Source organism: Anguilla anguilla, chromosome 5 (assembly GCF_013347855.1).
Source record: "Anguilla anguilla isolate fAngAng1 chromosome 5, fAngAng1.pri, whole genome shotgun sequence".
NCBI lineage: Eukaryota > Metazoa > Chordata > Actinopteri > Anguilliformes > Anguillidae > Anguilla > Anguilla anguilla.
Genome location: NC_049205.1, coordinates 18,879,987 through 18,899,986, shown reverse-complemented (window position 1 = coordinate 18,899,986; position 20,000 = coordinate 18,879,987). Strand labels below are relative to the sequence as shown.

The following is a 20,000-nucleotide window of genomic DNA, read 5'->3' as shown; positions in this document are numbered from 1 at the left end:
TGTGTCTGTGTGTGTGTGTGTGTGTGTGTGTCTGAGTGCGTGTGCATGTATTCGCACGTGTGCATCAGTGTTTGTGTGTATGTGTGCATGTGTGTGTCTGTGTGTGTGTGTGGTGTGTGTCTGTGTGCATGTGCATGTGTGCGTGTTTGTGCGCTTGCGTGTATTCACACTAGTGTTTGCATCTGTGTGTATGTGTGTGTGTGTGTGTGTAAGAGGGAGAGAAAGTGTGATAGAATGAGTGTACCATCCTGTTTAGCGTGCCAGCTCACTCTCTCTCTGTAGATACACATACAGATCTGTGGTATCTACTGTATGCATCACGCTGATACATTTCCTCCAGATCTGTTGAAAGATTTATTTAAAGATCTGATTTGATTTGCCCTAAACTCAGCCTGTCCAACGGAGAAGTACGGCAGCTTTTACCACATATAAAGGATAACATATAAATGGAAGTAATGTCTATGATTGTAATTTGAATGCTCTGGCAAACCACTTGCCAATCATAAGTTCCGCCCTCACCCCGTTTCTCTCCAATAATGATGTAGTACTGAAGGAAAAAATTGAGAACATTCAGGATGTTGTCAATCTAAAGTTTAAACCCGTACTAAAAAGTGCAGTCCGGAAAGTTTCTGCCAACTCTAATAAGTACGTGCCATACGTCTGGAGGTGAGACGGTGATTATCCAGACAGCTCGGCCTTAACACAAGAGCAGCAAGAAGGAGAGAAGAGGGATGACATGCTGGAGATTGCAGAGCCAGTCACACCAATGTCTGCATTTCATCTCAACTTCTGGGAGATTCAAGAGGGGGAAAAAAAAAAAAAAAAACGTCTTGGATTTCAGTTTGTTAAATCAAAACCTAAAAAAAGGGAATGGAAAATTCTTGAGAGTGTAAGTTCAGTCCTCTACAGGTTTGTCACGAGATGACAGTGTCACATTGCGACATCACCTACTCGGTGATGGCACAATATGACCAACTCTGCCCAGTCTCAAACTTCCTGTCCTGTGACATAACCTCGATGCCTCATTGGTCAGAATGAACCTACAGCATGAGGACAAGCGAAAGAAGCCCAGCATCCCTGGAAAAGCACTGCGGAACACGGGAACTCTAAAAAAAATCACCAGAAATGAAAAAAAGAAAAGAAATGAGGAAGAAAAAAGTCAAGAAGCTGCAGTACTGAAGCGAGGCTCCCCGGTGTACAATTACACATTATGTGTAGATGGCGGCGTGTGATGTTTTATTTTAGAGGCTTCATTTTGCGGGCCATAGTTCTTCAGTGCAGTCTTTTCGGTGGAGTGAACACCCTCCACTGCATTCGAATGCATTAGGGCGCTCGAACATTAAGTGTACTCAGCGAAGCCTGGTAGCCAGCTATGGATGCAGTTCTGCTATGGATCTCCAGCGGTAGATGTTTGGCTCCAGAGATGTACTTACATGCGAATAAATATTCATACTTTTAGTGAAGTGTGTCAGCCACTGTCTAAGATTGTAGATCATCTCTCTGAAGCTTGACTCGAGGGTGAAGTCGAACTTTCTGAAATTGGGCTCAGGGGTGGAGGTGCATCGTTAGAAACCGGGATTAGGCGTGGAGACGAACCCTGGAGACGAAACTGGGCTCAAGGGTGGACGTGGATCTTGTATTAACTGCCCTCTGAGGTAGACGCTAACCCTATGAAATTTGTTTTAAGGGTGGAGATGGATCCTTTGGTACTGGGGTTGTGGAACCCTCCTCTGAAACTACATTTGGGGGCGGGGAGGGAGGAGGGGGGACTAACAGGGGCTTTCAACTGTTGCTGACCCTGGCACAAAGGCATGCAGGGGACCCCCACCGTAAGGTAGAAAGGGTATGTAAAACATTTCATAAAGATAAAGAACTGAAGGGTGGTGGTGATTGCAATTACTTGAACTGTGTGTGGGGGGGGGGGCAGGGGGTGACACTGCACATTGCACATGCAGACCAGGGGAGGGGAAGGCAATCACAGGCCATCGGAGGGGAGATTCTGATCCCGGACGAGGAGAGGATGGGCATCGCATTCACTCCGCAGGACCTACTGTACGTTGGCTCTGAACCTTGGCTCGGGAGAGACCAGCCGTCTGAAACCTGGTTCGGGGGGCGGAGACGGAGCCTCAGAGACCCCTCCCAAACGGCCGCCCGGACAGGATGCGGAACGCGGAGCATCTGCTCCTGTCTGGAACAGCCGGCGGTGCGAATCGCAAGCGGCCGGACGCCCTCGCACAGGAGGAGGAGAGCGGCCCGCATTTTCCCTCCCAATTTGCCAAGCTCCGTTGAATCCGAAACCAGGCCAAAGCCAGATCAGCCGCAAAAAAAGGCACGATGGGAAAAAATAACGATGCTGGAGGCAAAAACGAGCAGGGAATACGGAGCGGTCCTACCAGCAATCGAGGGAGGGTGGGTTTATCTGTCAGAATGAATGAATCCTGTTTTGGCCACATGACTTCTCTCCTTTGGCAGGGCCAACATTTCACCACTTACTATTGGTTGACCATTATCAATTGTTTGGGGATATCAGTGAATATTATCTGCGCTGTTCACAGAAATGTTCTCAAACCGCATTCTCGGAGGGCTGCGGCGTCAGCAGGTTTCTGTGGTTGTGTTTCAATCATATGCCTGTTTAGATCTCGGAAACCACGTGTGTGAAATCTTTAGCCAAGCAACAACGTGAACGAGGCGTTCTTTAAACACAACAAAAACCAGATGACGCTGGATGTCGTGCAGGACCTTGAGTTTTCAATGGCTTGTTTTCAGACATAGACAAATATAATTTACAGCAGCCTGTCCTAAAACAACGACCCCTGCCTCTATGACTAGACCCAGCTCTACTCATGGTTCAATCTGGCACGATGTAATCCCCCAGTATAGAGAGGCGTAATATGCGAATAATGTCTACTTACAACCATGTGATTTTAGAGACAGACGAACAGACAGACAGACAGACAGACATGTGTGGCAGGTACCATACATTCGCCGCTGCATGCTGTAGCTGGATTAGTCACTAGAGTGGGGGGGGGGGGGGGGGGGGGGGTCGGTAACAAACGCAAGATCGCGCACACTCAGACACACACAAGCCAACATGCACACACACACACACACACACACACACACACACAGAAATACCATTCACTGAAAGATAATGATATCAATGTCTGTGTTCTAGTGGGTCAGGCCCTACACAATGCAGTATTGTCACACAGGCGATTCTGCAATGGGGAAACGTGAGTCTGAGCACGCAGGGACACTCACCATGCCAATGAATTTTGGGAACGGGGCCCTCTGGTTTTCAGGTACGAACATTGGGGGGACCAGCAGGGACCTCTTGGTCCTGTTGAGTACCAGTCCCAGACCCAAAATCTCCTACAGAAAGAGACACAGAGGATCAAAAACACATCTGTCACACATGCACACAAACACACACATGCACTCATACACACACACACCAACTCTCTCTCTCTTTCACACACACACACACACAGACATGCCAACTCTCCCCTACCCAGACACACACAGTCACATAGACACACACACAGACACACACAGACAAACATACCAACTGTCTCTCCTACACAGACACACAGACACACACTCACACACACGCCAACTCTTCCCTACCCAGACACACACAGTCACATAGACACACACACAGACACACACAAACATACCAACTGTCTCTCCTACACAGACACACAGACACACACTCACACACACGCCAACTCTTCCCTACCCAGACACACACAGTCACATAGACACACACACAGACACACACAAACATACCAACTGTCTCTCCTACACAGACGCACACACACACACACACACAGTGCTTTGCGGGATCTCTAGTCTGCTCTCAGTGTGAAATGTGTATCAGACAAAGGTCTCCCGGGGAGATAACAGCGTCAGGGCACCACATGCCTTGAACCCACCCAGCCTGAGTATAGCAGAGCTGATACCTAGGCTAACGCACAGACACACGCGCCCAGCAAACACAGACCCATACAGCAGCTCTGAGACACCCGCATCATCTCTCATTGCGGCCATTACACACACTCAGCAATCAGCACCTGCACACCGAGATTCCTCCTGCTAAATCAATAACAGCCTCACGTCACCTCTAATAGTGTTTATATGAGTCCAACAGGGATAAAATGCATACTAATAGAGTTAGAAGCACTACCGGTGTGCCTCTGTCAGTTTAATAGTTCTTTTATAATCAGGCCCTGACTGACTCCTTCGATATGTGCATTTCACTCTCGCGCAGACATTAAGGCTGCCCGCTTGCCCGAGGTGAGCGATTTAGTCGAAGGGTGAGTGCCAAGAAGAGGGCACCAGCCCACCGGGTGAGTGGCAATTTAAAAAGCGCCCAATGGACTACAAACACAAAATCACGATAAACTGTGCATTGATCTCTCATTGTCTTTTTGTGTTAATGTGTGCCTGTGGTGTCACCTTAAATTTCAGTGTCGTGGTGTGTCAGGCAGGCTCCTCCTGGCCCGCTTTCCCCCCTGGGCTTCCCAGTCAGCCAATCAATTTGAAGGGCTTGGCCTCGGAGAGCCAATCGGCACTCAACACTGGCCTGTAGTGCGAATGTAGAGGCAAGACTCACGCAAGACTGTCATCTGCGCTTCTCGATTGTGTCAGTAATAACATTGAGCTGATAAATGCATAAGATAATAAATACTCCCACCACATCAACCCAAAAACTATTCATCTTAAAAAAATACAAGGAAACAAGACTGGGTGACTTGTAGGAACTGGCTATGCACAAACTGTCTTACTATGCTTACTATGTACATTAGTACAGTGTTTTGCTTGCATATGCTCAAAGAATTTGGAAAATGCAAATATAAAATATAATTTAGGAGCACTGGTGCGAGTGGACATTTTCCCCATAAATTGTGAAAATTGCTATTGATAAGCAATTTTATTTATTGAATTAGATTCAATAGAATTAATTAGAAATCGTAAATTATAGACGTTACTTTGTTTAATTTGTAAATTGCCTAAGTTGATTAATTTCAGCAGTGAAAACCTGATGTATGAATTGTTCATTCAAAATATATAACTTTTTTTGCATATGCTGCCTCTTCTAGCTACTGATTTTGTACTTGTTGGGATGGTGTTGAGTTAACACTTTCACTCACGATTGTTCTCTCAATGTAGCCTTGATCTATAATGGGCAAATACATTTTGTTGTTCTATGTGTAGTATTATTCAAGAAAATCTTACTCAAAGGAGAATGTACCGTGCATGTAGTGAATGTGACGAGATTAATATTAATCATGGGTGGTTATGGATTTAAAAATAGCTAGTAGCATTTCAGCTGGGCTAGCAGACATTTTTGCGTACTAGCCCAGCCTATTGCCAAAAAAAAGACCCACCCCTGTCTATATATCTGCATGTCTAGCACTAACTAGCTTCAGAGCTACACTTCACATTCTACCCCTCAGTTTAGCCAGAAATACTGAACAGAAATGCCCTCTGCGCCTTCAATATGGGAAACAATTATGCAGGGTACACCGCCAGCGTCGAAAGCCAACTTACCGCTATTATTTTATGTTCATTTTTGGAGAACAGCCAGGGTTCCATTAAATCTGACCTGGCATGTTTACTTATCTTCGCAGTGAAGGGTGTCGCCGTCAGTGTGTTTATATTTATGTTACTATGGCGATGATGTACTGACTAGAGTTGCGGGTCAATTCCATCTCGAATCAATCAGTTTGGGAAATGAACCGAAATTCAATTCATGAGTTTTAAAACTCCTCGTGGAACATTAGAGGTATTCTTTCTGATTCCTGAACGGAATTTCAATTCATTTTTCTAAACCGACTGAATTGAAATGAAATTGACCCCCCCCGACCCCGGCACTTTACATTCCCGGCTAATAAAGGAAGCTCGGAGAAGCCCGTGAAAGCGTTCGAGAAGAGTTTTTAAAAAAATGCCGCACCACGAAGTGAGGAGAAATACGCTTATCTGCGTGAGACAGGCCTCTGATGTTTTTAATCGGAAACTTTTAAAAGCCCGACGCCCCCCTCGTCACATCGTCCGCGCTTGAGCGGCAGCCCGGACGCTAATTAGCAATTAAACGCGGCGTCGCTCCGATCAGTCCCCCGGCCGGGCGGGAGAGCCAATCGAGCGGCCGCGATAACAGGGCCGGGGGGCTGGCGGCCCTCTCGCTGTCCTCCCGCCCGCCCCGGGGGGGAGCGGTTAGTCAGGGGGGGCGGTGCGGCTGATAGCCGGAGGACTGCCTCGCCTCCTGCCGGAGGGATGGAGAGATAAAGGAGGGGGAGGGGTGGAGGGGCCGCGGGGGAAGCGCGCCTGTGCCTGACATGTCTCCACCCCATCCCCCCACCCCCCCCCCCCACCCCAACCCCCCCCCACCCCCGACAAGCACGGGTTGAGGCGCGAGGCAGCTGGTAATGAGGGCGCGAAAGGTTCCCGGCCTCCGAGATTTACGACATTAAGAAAAGGGCGGGACCCCGCCGCTCAGCTTCCCCCCCCACCTGTCAGTCTCTGAGACAGGAAGGCTTTTAGAACTGGCCCGGTCAAACCTCCCCTCTCTCTGAGACAGGAACGCTTTTAGAACTGGCCCGGTCAAACCTCCCCTCTCTCTGAGACAGGAACGCTTTTAGAACTGGCCCTGGTCAAACCTCCCCTCTCTCTGAGACAGGAACGCTTTTAGAACTGGCCCGGTCAAACCTCCCCTCTCTCTGAGACAGGAACGCTTTTAGAACTGGACCGGTCAAACCTCCCCTCTCTCTGAGACAGGAACGCTTTTAGAACTGGCCCGGTCAAACCTCCCCTCTCTCTGAGACAGGAACGCTTTTAGAACTGGCCCGGTCAAACCTCCTCTCTCTCTGAGACAGGAACGCTTTTAGAACTGGCCCTGGTCAAACCTCCCCTCTCTCTGAGACAGGAACGCTTTTAGAACTGGCCCGGTCAAACCTCCCCTCTCTCTGAGACAGGAACGCTTTTAGAACTGGCCCGGTCAAACCTCCCCTCTCTCTCTGAGACAGGAACGCTTTTAGAACTGGCCCGGTCAAACCTCCCCTCTCTCTGAGACAGGAACGCTTTTAGAACTGGCCCGGTCCAACCTCCCCTCTCTCTGAGACAGGAACGCTTTTAGAACTGGCCCGGTCAAACCTCCCCTCTCTCTGAGACAGGAACGCTTTTAGAACTGGCCCGGTCAAACCTCCCCTCTCTCTGAGACAGGAACGCTTTTAGAACTGGCCCGGTCAAACCTCCCCTCTCTCTGAGACAGGAACGCTTTTAGAACTGGCCCGGTCAAACCTCCCCTCTCTCTGAGACAGGAACGCTTTTAGAACTGGCCCGGTCAAACCTCCCCTCTCTCTGAGTTATACTTCTTTTTTCCGGTTGCTCAGCTCATCCTGGAGCGTTTTTGGGTTTCCTCAGACCTTGGGCAGAAGAGATGAGGAGAAGCCTGTTTGTACCTCTCACAGTGGGACAGAGATCAGACAGCAGACACGCTATGACAATGGCACTGAATTTCTCCAGAGAGGAGGATTGCTTACTTATCTCCTTCAACGAGAGAAGAGAGGGACATAAACAGAGGTAGAGGGGCGGTAAAGTAAATAAGCATACACTGTATTTGCATACACTGCACATGATTGCTTTTTAAACGCTCCTTGCTTCTTCTGCTAGTAACATTTTTTTTTTCCTTACACTGTAAGCTTTCGTATTGCCATATAGTCTGCAGTGTGTTTACTCACTCTTTGGGCCCCGCTGTTCAGAGAAGGGAAACATATTTACCATGATTACTCGTCAGCACGTAGAAAACCATCATCTATACGGCCCAGGTAACTGCATTACACGCAGATGCACCGCTACGTTTTCCCTCAGGATATGCAAATGTGATTGCGTCCAGAGAACTCACAAAGTGAGCTGCAGATTACGTGCTAGTCTGTTTACGTGCGTGCACGTTTCAGAGCACACAGGCCTATTACTGAGCGCATGAGTGTGCCTTTTCAGATGTGATTCTGTCACAGAGTCTCTGCTTGTGTTAATGCGCGTGTGTGTGCGTGCACGTGTGCATGCGTGTGTGTGTACTTGTGTGTGTGTGTGTGTGTGCTTGGATGTATGTGTGTGTGTGTGTGTGTGTGTGTGTGCTTGCATGTATGAGTGTGTGTGTGTGTGTGTGTGTGCACACTTGGGTGTGTGTGTGTGCTTGCATGTATGAGTGTGTGTGTGTGTGTGTGTGTGTGTGCTTGCATGTATGAGTGTGTGTGTGTGTGTGTGCTTGTATGTATGGTTGTGTGTGTGTGTGTGTGTGCTTGCATGTATGAATGTGTGTGTGTGTCTCTGCATGCTTGGGTGTGTGTGTGTGCTTGCACGTATGAGTGTGTGTGTGTGTGTGTGTGCGTGCTTGCATGCATGGGTGTGTGTGTGTGCGTGTGTGCGTGTGCATGAGTGTGTGTGTGTGTGTGCTCTGTTGTCTCTTCCCTTCCTGCCTTCCAGAGGTAATTTCTCCAGCTAACTGCCTGCCCTTGTCACACACTCCAGGGAAAGGTTTTATCAGTGCTGGCCACGCAACTGGTCACCCTCAGCTCAGGTCACAGCAGCAGGACTAATGCATTCAATCTGAGAGCCTCTCGCCACCCTTATGAATGACAAATACAATCTGCAGCAGCACCTAAACACCCACAAGAGCTCTAATTACATCAAGCACACACACTGCCAGCAGCACAATGAGGGAGACAGAGGAGAGAAAGAGAAATTAAACAAGTGACAGGGCTGTCTCACACACACACACACACACAGAGACATACACGCATAATCACACACACACACACTGTCACACACACACACACACACACACACACACACATACACGCATAATCACACACACACACACACACACACTATCACACACACATACACACACACAGACACAGACATACACACACGCAGACATACGCACACAAAGACACACACACACACACATACACATGCAGGCACGCATGCACACACACACACACACATACTGTCCACACACAGACACATGCACACACACACCCACACAGATATACACACACAAAGACATGCGCATACACAAACATACACACACGCACGCACAAACACGCACACACAAACACACCCACACACACACACGCACACACACTCACACATTGAGGATGACTGACAATAACATACAGCAGCAGCAGCAGTCACATGAGTCTGGACTCTCAGATGAGCGCGAGGCACTGTTTGTCAGCTGATGGAGATGCGAAAGCTTGCGGACACCAACACAGAGATGTGCAGAGTATCTCACCCCCCCCCCCCCCCCCAAAAGGCTCTATATGATCATAAATAACAATTAACAAGCCTTCAGGAAACTGACAGCTCACAGTGGCAAACTGGGCTGCTTTGATGACTCCAGCCCGTTAACATGTATCCGATTGCTCACGCCTCACGCAGACGGGCTAACACCCTCCCAGGGCCCCAGGACAACGCCGGCGAAAAGCTCAGCACATCGCCGAGCGGCGGAAACACAACATCCATCTGCCTCCTCCTCTCTGAATGCAAAACTCCCCCCCCCCCCCTCCCGCGAGCGTTGAGAAATAGACACAGGTTTATGGAAAAATAAACCGCAGCCCCGTCTGGGAACCCTTTACCGTGCTCAAGGATCGGCGCGCGAGTGACGCCGAGGTTTGGTACCGTGCCGTCCGGCTCCTGTAGCGCTCCGGAACCTGGCGTCGGTCTGGACACCCGCTAACCGCGCGGGGTGCCGCGGCGACGGCAGCGAAGCGCTTGGCTCTGCTGAGGTGCTGCGCACGCGCCGCTGGTCTTTCTGGAGTTAAAATGTGCATCGGGCCGCCGGCCATCTGTAGCACTGCCTGTGACGGGCAGCGCTGCTAACTCTCACTGCCTGACATATTGGTATTCTACATTCGGCTGCACTCACTTTGCGCACATGCAAGCGCACACACACAGACACACACACACACGCACACACACGCGCATGCACACACACAGACATACACACACACGCTTACACATGTACACAGACACACAGACACACAGACATACACACACACACACACACACGCACACACACACACACACACACGCACACACACACACACACACACACATACACACACACACTCACACATGTACACAGACACACAGACACACACACACACACGCACATGCACACACACAGACATACACACACACGCTCACACATGTACACACACACAGACACACGCACACACACTCATACACGGGCACACACACAGACACACACACACACACACACGGACACACACCTCTGCAGGGAGCTGGAGCAGTAGCTCCCCACAATCCACCTCTTAGTTTCCAAGCTTGGCCTGTTTTCTATTGGCAGAACTCAAGCTGGGTGTTTGCATTCTTAGTTAATGCCACATGAGAGGATGAAGGGAATCCACCAGCCAATAACACAGCAAGTTACACTGACAGTGTTATTGATAAAATATTTTCATTGATATAACTAAATATGTTCCGAGACAGTGCTCTTGAGGTGCGATATGTTGTAACAAGTTTATAACAACTGCAATAACACTGTTAATAAGCTAACAATAGCTCATTAACAATATTATCCTTCTGACTGTCCTGCCATAACAATGTAACATAACACCATTTCAGTCGTCAACCAGGGCCTGTTAGACGGTATAACACGTGCCATATTGTACGTAATCAACGCGCATTTGGCCATGTCTGTTTTTATTACTTTACCACGCAAGCCAGGCTACCGAAGGAAAACTTCAATTTTATGTAAATTTCATATTTCAACAAAGCATTTTATTCAATTTGACTCCGACGCGAGCATTTTCCATTATAACGGCATAATTACCCACAGCGCCGTTCTCACAGTGCCATTAAGGCAACGGCGGCCTTTCACGCGAGCGGGCTAGCGAACGCAAGGAGTCGCGTAGCTGGTTATTAGCGCGCGCGGGAACGCTCCTCTCCGAGCGCCGGGGACGCCGGCATCCGCGCGGCTCCCGCGGCACGCGCGCCCGCTCGCAGTGCGGCTCCGCCTGATTACAGCAATTACCCGCCAAGAGGAATTAGCGGGTCAGGCCGGGGGAGAGCGGGAGAGAGCGGGAGAGTGGCGTGTCTTGTCTGGAGAGCAGACAAAACAAAGCGGTGGGGGAGAGGGAGCAGGAGAGGGAGCGAGAGGGAGGAAGAGGGAGAGAGAGGGAGAGGGAGGGAGAGGAAGAAGGAGAAGGAGAGGGAGAGGGAGGGAGCGGGAGAAGGAGAGGGAGTGAGAGATGAAGAGGAAGAAGGATAGGGAGGGAGATGGAGAGGGAGGAAGAGGGAGGGAAAGAGAGATGGAGAGGGAGGAAGAGGAGAGGGAGGGAGAGGGAGATGGAGAGGGAGGAAGAGGGAGAGAGAGAAGGAGAGACAGAGAGGGAGCGGGAGGAAGAGGGAGATGGAGAGGGAGGAAGAGGGAGAGACAGAGAGGGAGAGATGGAGAGGGAGAGGGAGGAAGAGGGAGGAAGAGGGAGAGAGAAGGAGAGATGGAGAGGGATGAAGAGAGAGGGAGAGATGGAGAGGGAGCAGGAGAGGGAGGAAAAAGGAGAGAGATGGAGAGGGAGAGGGAGGCGACCCTGTTTCTCCCCGCGCGCGCGACAGCCTCTCCGTGCCCGGAGCAAAAACACAGCAGAGAGAAGGAGGGCGGGAGACGGGGAGGAGGAAGGCAGCCCCTCGCAGTCTGAGGAGGAGGCGAATAAACGGTTTTAAAAGGAGGCGGAGCCGGCGCCAGCAGACAAGAACGCGTCGCGAGGAACTCTTGGTAACACTTTAAAATAAGGTCATGTGAATTAGCATTAACTAATGCAGTTGTTAACACAAATTAGTGATGTACAAATATATTAATTGAGCATGAAATCTAGTTAACAAAAAAATACATGAATTCACATATTAGCTGCCTGATTATTTATACATTAGCAAAACATAGGACTGACCTATAATTAGTTAACCATTAACAAAAATATTAACTTTTTAAAATCCCAACATGAATTGACATTAACTAATGCAGTTGTTAACGTGAATTAATAACGTACAAATACATTAACAAAGCTGTGCATATTAACTGATCGGTAGTTAGTAGTTAACAACTACAATGTTAATGGCGAGTCATGTGACCTCATTGTAAAGCGCTATCGAACTCGTCTTTCCCGCTAGGCCATTTGCGAAGACGAGAAACAACCCAACCGCCACAAAAGCCTTCTACCAGCGGTCAGACTCCGCCGAGCAGGACCTCAAACGCCTCCACTTAACCAGGAAGCTGTAAGCAGACTGCTGCGCGTACGCACTGCGCATAATGGGTAAGGAGCTGGTCTGCTAACCTAAAGATGACAGGTGTGATTCCCGGGAACAACACCCTCGAGCAAGGTACTTAACCTGCAGTCCTTCAGTATATGCAACTGCATAAATAGATGCGGTGTAAATGCTATTTTAAAAAAAAGTCGTCTGCTAAATGCCTGTAATGTAATATAGTGTAATTGTCTGTGCTTTGCCAGGATGGAATGCCACAAGAAAGCATCTTTTCCAGCACAACAAAAAAAACAAAAACCTACAGCAGGAAGGGCTTTAAGTCTTGATATAATCGTACAGTACAGTAAATGGCTTAATCCTATTTAAGTGTCAGGAGTAATACACTACTCTTACCGAATGAGAAGGAAGAAAAAAATGAGATAGACCTCTAACAGTCAAACTGCAGAAGGATCATTTGTCACTACCTCTTAACTAAGTTGACAAATGGTTGGACACAGAAGGATGGCACTTTAATATCGTAAAGCCGCGCTGATCAGCCTTGCCGCCGGTAACGGTGGGGATATTGATGAGTGCTCAAAGCAACCCTCGCCCTCGCCCTCCCCCCCACCCCCCACCCCCCCCGCAATCCCCACGTTACACATCGCCTTCTATCCCCGAGGGCACAGTGAGGCATGCTGGGATGTGTGCATCAAACACGTCGGCCGGGTTGTTTTACCTGCTCGCTATTCCAGTGATGGATCGCGCACATCAAACGGCCCATGCCGTCCATTGCAGAGTTATTCATGGATCTCTCCCGCGCGGTATTCATAAATCACTCGCGCCTGCCGCCCCTCCCTGCCCCGCGCTACGTGCCGTCTGATCGCTGATTGGTCAGCGGTGAGTCGCGGCGATCTCTCGTTGGCCAGAAGTGAGTCACGGGGGGAGGCGCTTCCTGTTGCACGCGCTGAAACAGACACAACTTTCTTTCCCGCCCTCCGAGGTGAGAGACACGCACGACTGCTCTTTCTTCTTTCCGTGATAATCCTTAAAAGACACCGTTTGAGCTGCAGCTCTGGACGCCTGCTGTGCTGTTGAGATGAAGAAGTGACAGTAGATTTTGTCACTTCCTCACTTCATATTTAAAAGCAAAATTAACATATTTGGCTATTAGAGGTTTTCAGACTATTCACGAAGAGGAGGGTGAGAGAGGGAGGAAGGAGGAGGAAGAAGAAGAGGAGGAGATGAGACAGGGAGAGGTGAGAGGGAAGAAGCGGAGACAGGTGAGAGGAGGAGAGTAAGAAAGGAAGAAGAGGTGAGAAGACAGGTGGAAGCAGAAGAGAAAGGAAAAAAAGGAAGAGCAAGTAAGAGAGGAAGCCCGAATGAGGAAGACGGCGAGGAGAGGAAACGGCTTAAGTAAAAATAGACCGTTCAGTAAAACACCGGCGAGCACATCCGCTGCAGAGCAGGCTGGGAACTGTAACCGTCGAGCGGGAACATCGGGGAGACGCAGCGGAGACCCTCTGAGAGGTTAGCCGCACGCCAGCTCCCCTCTCCACGGTCAACAGATTTATCCTCCCCGGATCTGATAAGAGGCTTCCGGGCCCGCTGTCACCCGAACAAGCACAATACCGCGGTCCTGCAGGGAGAGGCAGCGCGCCACAGCCCATTACTGAGCAAGGGCCCGGAAAAGGGGCGGGAGAGGGGGGCGGGGGGGGGGGGGGGGGCAGTGGCATAGAAACATTAGGCCTGGACCCGCTCTGCTCATTAGGAGCGGGCGAGCGAGTGAATTGATGGGCCTGGAAGCGGAGAGCCTTTGCGGGGAGGGGGGGGGGGGGGAGCGGAATGGCCCCCGCCGTGATTAACACGCAGGCTGCCGCGGAGCCGCGCGCGGGTCGATCCGGGGCACCGCGCGGGTTGAGGCCGATCTGCATAAAAACAGGCGCGCCGTTCCTCTTCCTTTCGCGGCGGGCGATTGCGCCGCGTCCCCCGCGCCCCCCTGTTCGGCTAGCGGTAACCCGTAGCAGCGGGTTAGCGAGCGCTCCTCCGACACACGGGCCAATGAGAGCGCGGGTCTGCTTATCCACACGGTAAGCCACAGAGCACACTCAAGGAGAGAGAGTGAGGACTGGAGTGTCTCATAAATGAGAGCTGGCAACCAGGAAGGGCCCGGTAAATAGTAAAGGGAGACATTTCAGCAGTACAAGGAACCTTGTTGACTGAAGCCCAGCCTGTGTGTTATTTGTTCTCTCGCAAAGTAAAAACCAAGGTGCCTCAAAAACCTCATCATGAATTTAGAAGGCCCTCTAATAGAATCAAGGAACAAAGAAAACCCTCTAGTAGAAATATCATTGATTTAATAAAAACATAACAATATAATGATAATAACAGGCCATTCAGCCCAACAATGCTCACCATTTTCCTACCTCTAAAGTGAAAGACATAACTGTTTAACCCTAGGCTTCATCAGAAAGAACCCAAGAACTGGGCAGGGCTTTCTGAAGGCTTCCGCCCAGGTTAGCCCACCTTAAGCCAGCAGGACAAAGGCCATAGGTGATTCAACGTGGCACATCTCTGTCTGTATGGGCAGCAAGATCTTTAATACTGTAAAGACACCCTCCATGTACATGTGACACCCAGCAATTTCACTGGTGCGGAAGGTATGAGGGAACAAAGAAAAAAGATACTCACACACTGTGTAAAAGGAATAGTTGTGGTTGTGTCATGCCATTTCAATATAGGGTATTTTAGATATTTAAAGTTTTTGATTGTTATTATTCATATTTCAACTTTATGATGGCCTGCTGGCTTTACAATGGAAAGTATAGAGCATTCAGGGGTTTATGATCCAAATCAAGAAAATACACTTCTCCAAACAACCCCAAAGCAGATTGTACAGCAATGTTATGTTTCCAGAGGCTGTAGGTATGAAGAGATTCATTTTATCATGTTTATTCATAATCATAAACATAAATATCTATTTTCATAACTCTTAAAATAATACCAGTAATGTGTTTTTAAAATAATACCGTGACTGCAGCGTACTCAAGCTGCGTGTGTCATTTCCAACCAAAAATAATATAAAACATTTTTAAAATAACAATAGGGTAATAAACATATGTACAACCAAAGGCATAACATCTCTGCACAAGCTGTTTTGCAGTTTACTTGAAGTTTATATCCATGCTTTAGGCCCCAAAACTCCTAACGCCCGATGCTATTGTAAAGCTGCTAGGTCATCAAAAATGTCTCTAAAAACTAAAATATCCTCCATGACACATAAAAACTGCCTTGATACACTAAAAGTGAAATAATATTTTACAAAACCTATGAAGTGAACTATCACTTTAAACGTGCCTAAAGAGAGTTTAATGGAGCGACACTATGTTTCCACCTGGAAAGGTCTTTGTCAGGTGCAGCTTGTCACACAGGTCAGCTCTTCCCCTTTCCCTCCCCTGCTCACTGCCAGCGGCAAGCGAGGCGCTCTCACTCTATCCATCTCTCCCTCTCTCTTTTGCTCTATCCATCTCTCCCTCTCTCTTTTGCTCTATCCATCTCTCTCTCTTTTGTTCGCTCTCCTTCTCTTTCTTTTGCTCTCTCTGCTTTGTCTCTCTCTCTCCTGCTCTCTCTTTCACTCTGTCTCTCTCCTTCTATTTCTCTCTCTCACTCTCACTCTCTCATTTTCTCCTCTTTCCGTCACCCTCTCTCTCTCTTTTTTACTCTCTCTTCTCTCTCTCTCTCTCTATTTTGCTCTCTCTCCTTCTCTCTCGCACTCTATCCATCTCTCCCTCCCTCCCTCCCTCCCTCCCTCCAGATGTCGCGTGGCGGCGGCTGCCTGACAGGAGGTGATAATCGAGGTGTGAAGACGGAGAGGCGGGGAAGTGCTGACGGAGGCAGGTCCGCATCGTCTTCATCACCGTCGCCGTCTTCGCCGGCGGCCCGCCGAACGCCAGGCGGAGGAGAGTCCTTGCAAATTCAGCAGAGCGGGGGGGGGGGGGGGGGGCTTCTCCCCCTCTGCATACATCATATCCCTGACTCCCGCCTGACGATGGAGGAGGCAGAGCCACGCCCCCTACCCCCCAAAAACTCCAACCCTACGATCGCAGTACATCAAACCTGTACTGGGCCGGGGGCGGGGGGCGGGGGGGTTTGGGTTGGGGGGGCGGGGGGGGGGGCAGGGTAATAATCCGCCCTTCGCAGAGAGACTAAAGGCTTTGGCTGCTGCCGGGGGCCGGGGGGTCAATCCCATTTCAATTCGGTCAATTCAGGAAACTAATTGAAATTCAATTCACAAAATTGAAAAATGCCCGTAATGCTCTGCGAGGATTTTATTTTTTTCAATTGAGGCACGTAGCTGAATGTCAATTCATTTACTGAACTGGCCGAACTGAAAATGGAACTGACCCCGAACTCCGACTGCTCCAGGGTGTATGTCGGAAGCGTAGCTGTGGGGCTTGGGTAGGCAGGGGAGCTGGGTGGAGCTGGGGCAGGGAGGCACAGTCGAGAGAGAGGAGGGAAAGAGAGAAACAGAAAAGGAGTGCGCAGAGGGGAACTGACCTCACTGCCCGCCTCTCGCAGCCCCACTGCAATTAATCCTGGGAGGGTTTCGGGGATAATAAAATAGTGACAGGACAATCATGATGTCACCTTCCTAGAGGAGCTCTAACATTCACGCAGCACCTCGGTAACAGCCGCTAGAACAATGCTGACAGTGACTGGTGGATACCACTTCCTGCTAAGCCAAAGTCACTCCAGAAGTATAATTAGAAAATATCCACCAATCCCAATCTGCACTGTTCTGTCGGGCTGCTAGCAAGACACTCTGCGATTGGTGAAGCACTTCCCAGCTTTCCGCCACCAAAGTCACGTCGCATATTCTTTTGTCTCTTACTTTTTCCCTGGAGGGTTTCAGGATATGATGTGCTGCATGTCCTCTATGCATAAAAATGATAACGCGCCACAGCTACTGCAGTGTCTCCTGTTCAATTTATTCATATACTTGACAGGGGAAAAAAATACTTGTTTCAAAAACCTACATAAATTTCACCACTTACTGTTCATTGTTTACCGTGCCAGATTTAGCCCTGGCTAATTGTAATCAGCAGCTCCAGGTTTCACGAGACCCTAAGAAAGAGAGACGCCTTCAACAGCTGCAAAAGAGGAGAGGCGGCAGGGGAGCCAGGTGTGTCAGGAGGTGTGTCAAAAGCGCTCCATTAAGCCAAGCCTTAAAGGCGTGCGAACAGGTGTGTTGGCACTTGCGCATTCGCAACAGTCAGTTTGTATTAATTTCGCAGCCCTTGTATTTAAACAGTTTACAGCTCTTGTATTTTTTTTTTTAAAGAAGAGCTTTGTTGTGTGAGATTACCGAATCTCGCAGAGGATGTTTATTTTGAGATTCGGGAGCAGGAGGGAGGGGGAGGGGACGTGGGGGCGGGGGTGGGGGGGGGGAGGACAGCAACAAAGACAAACAAAAACGCTTTTCCTATTTCGGCTGTTTGCGCGCTTGTCGCTCGTCAACGCACAAAGGGGCGCGTTCAGTCTGGCGGGCGCTCCTTCCACTCGACAAACGGAGGGAAGAAAAGACGCGAGCGAATTTCATATCTCAGAGCGCGCGCTCGCTCGCTTTTAAAAGGGAAATCCATTCTTTCATTAATTCCGGGATCGATCCATTGCTAAGAGTATGAATTATTCCCAGAATTCAGAATTTCTTTATAATGACTTCCATTCATCAGACGTTCCTCACTGGGATAATTCCAATAACCGCATTACCCGGAGGATTTAAAAAAATATATATATTTTCGCACCCAGTCAGAAAGCACTTTTCAATGCTTAAGAAGACCTAAATATCAGCCATTATCCGAAATATCACATAAATGGAGCTGAGGGGGAATCAAATGGATTGTGAGTCACCGCAAAGCTGGCCGCTATGCACTCCGAGCGCAAATAGCTCATTTAATCTGATTGCGTTTAATGTGCATTACGGCGGCGAATGCCGTTCCCATTCAAACGGCTCTCATTGTGATGTCACAGTCATTTCGGCGCGCGTCTGGCCGACCGCGATCGCTCCGGCGGGGATTTCTTTTTTTTTTTTTTTTTAATAAATAAAGCTTCGGTTCGGGTTCCCGTGACGACGGAGGCGCCCGTTCCCGGCCGCTGTAAACCGATCCCCGCGGACCGGGGGGGGAGGCTGGCGAAGGCGGAGACGGCGGAAGCAGACGGAACGCTCCACCGAGGGAGCTCCGCCATCCGAACCCCGCCGTCTGCCGCCGCGTACAGACCGGACCGCTGACCAGCTGGCGGCTTTCGCGCGACTCGATTCCCGCCAAAGCCCCGCCAACGCGTTCCCCGAAAACAGAGGAGGACCACTGAGGAATACCTGCTCTGTGCACCACTCAGGAAGTGACTAAAACTCTCGCAGCACTGTAAAACAAGTCCTAATAATAATCAGGACACCTGACTTCCTGTACATCATTTTATCACGTTCATCTTTGATGGGATGATAAATGTTCGTGTTAATCTTTTTTATTACTATTAAAACATCATGCGCAAAGAGAAAATGAAAAAAAAACGAGAAGCGCAGGGAGAACCATTATTTCATTTCGCATCGAGCGTAGGTACAATAGAGCCTAATATGTCATGGGAAAATGACAGAATCATAAAACATACGCAATGAAGTAAGAGGATAGGCAGCCGAAATGTTGTGGGGGCCAGGGTTCTCAATACCAGAGAAAAGGGCTGCCAAACTTTAATTAATTTTTTGAGCGACTGTAATTTTTCAAGTCGAAGACACATCATTATTCCTGTGACCCACTGTAAGGAAGATAGGGGTTCCCAATTTATAGTCAAAAATATCTTGATATCAAAGAGCCAGTAAGAGAAGGCTGTGCGTGCTAATTGCCTTCTCGACTGAAACCTCCGGAGATTTAACTATTGTTGGGTTGGTGGGGAGGGGCAGTATTTTACTCCATAGACAGAATAAATTCTCAAAAATAATGGAGCAGAAAATACCTGCAAATGTATTTCCAGCTGATTTACCTCTGGAAAGAAGCAGGCAATGTACAGGCAGAACTTTAAAATGGATATGGCCCGTGGTCCTATGCAGACAGATGAGAAATAGACATGTTTTGCACAAAACTGCCATGCTGCACATGCTAATGCAGTTCTATTGCACTGCTCTCAGGAAAACATTGGCAGCCCGCTAGTTAGGTTCAACATTTTCAATGATATTTGTGTAAATGAACAGCTAGGCTTTTTTTTGTTTTGAAGTCCAAGTGCTCTTTAAATGGTGCATACTGCAGAAGAGAAAGAAGGATTTGCTCAGAAAACTGCAGGCAGGTAAATAGAGAAAAGAGGGGTTTGAGTTGTGTGTATATTTTCACTACGCATATGTGCAGTAATATAGTGATATAGCACTGTAGCTTGTTTTCACAATAAACTGTACAGGGGCATTTGACTCAGCTGCAACGTGCTACTCGTTGACCCCATCTCATTGGCTCATAATAGTAAAGCTGTGTGACCATTGGACAGAATATGGTGAAGGAACAGTGGGCCTCAAGGTAGGCTGAGCCAAACATGACTACTGATGGCAAATAGTCATTGTCCAATCTGTAGCTGTTTGAGCATGTGCCTGGGAATACTCTTCTATGATTGGCTGACTGACACCTTTTGCTAACGCATTTTGGTAAAGTGACCTATTGGGTAGAAGACAACATTATACACATGTTGTACTATGTTTG

At 48.9% G+C, this 20,000-nt stretch overlaps 1 protein-coding gene across 2 annotated transcripts in view; it reads right to left on the bottom strand.

Annotated features, from left to right (window-relative positions):
• cdh13 (cadherin 13, H-cadherin (heart)) overlaps positions 1 to 20,000 on the bottom strand; it is a 453,601-nt gene that overhangs the window by 267,787 nt on the left and 165,814 nt on the right. For both annotated transcript variants that reach the window (XM_035419934.1, XM_035419933.1), the window contains exon 4: positions 3,262 to 3,372. In XM_035419934.1, coding sequence (XP_035275825.1) covers positions 3,262 to 3,372 — 111 coding nt within the window. The remainder of the gene's footprint in view (positions 1 to 3,261; positions 3,373 to 20,000) is intronic.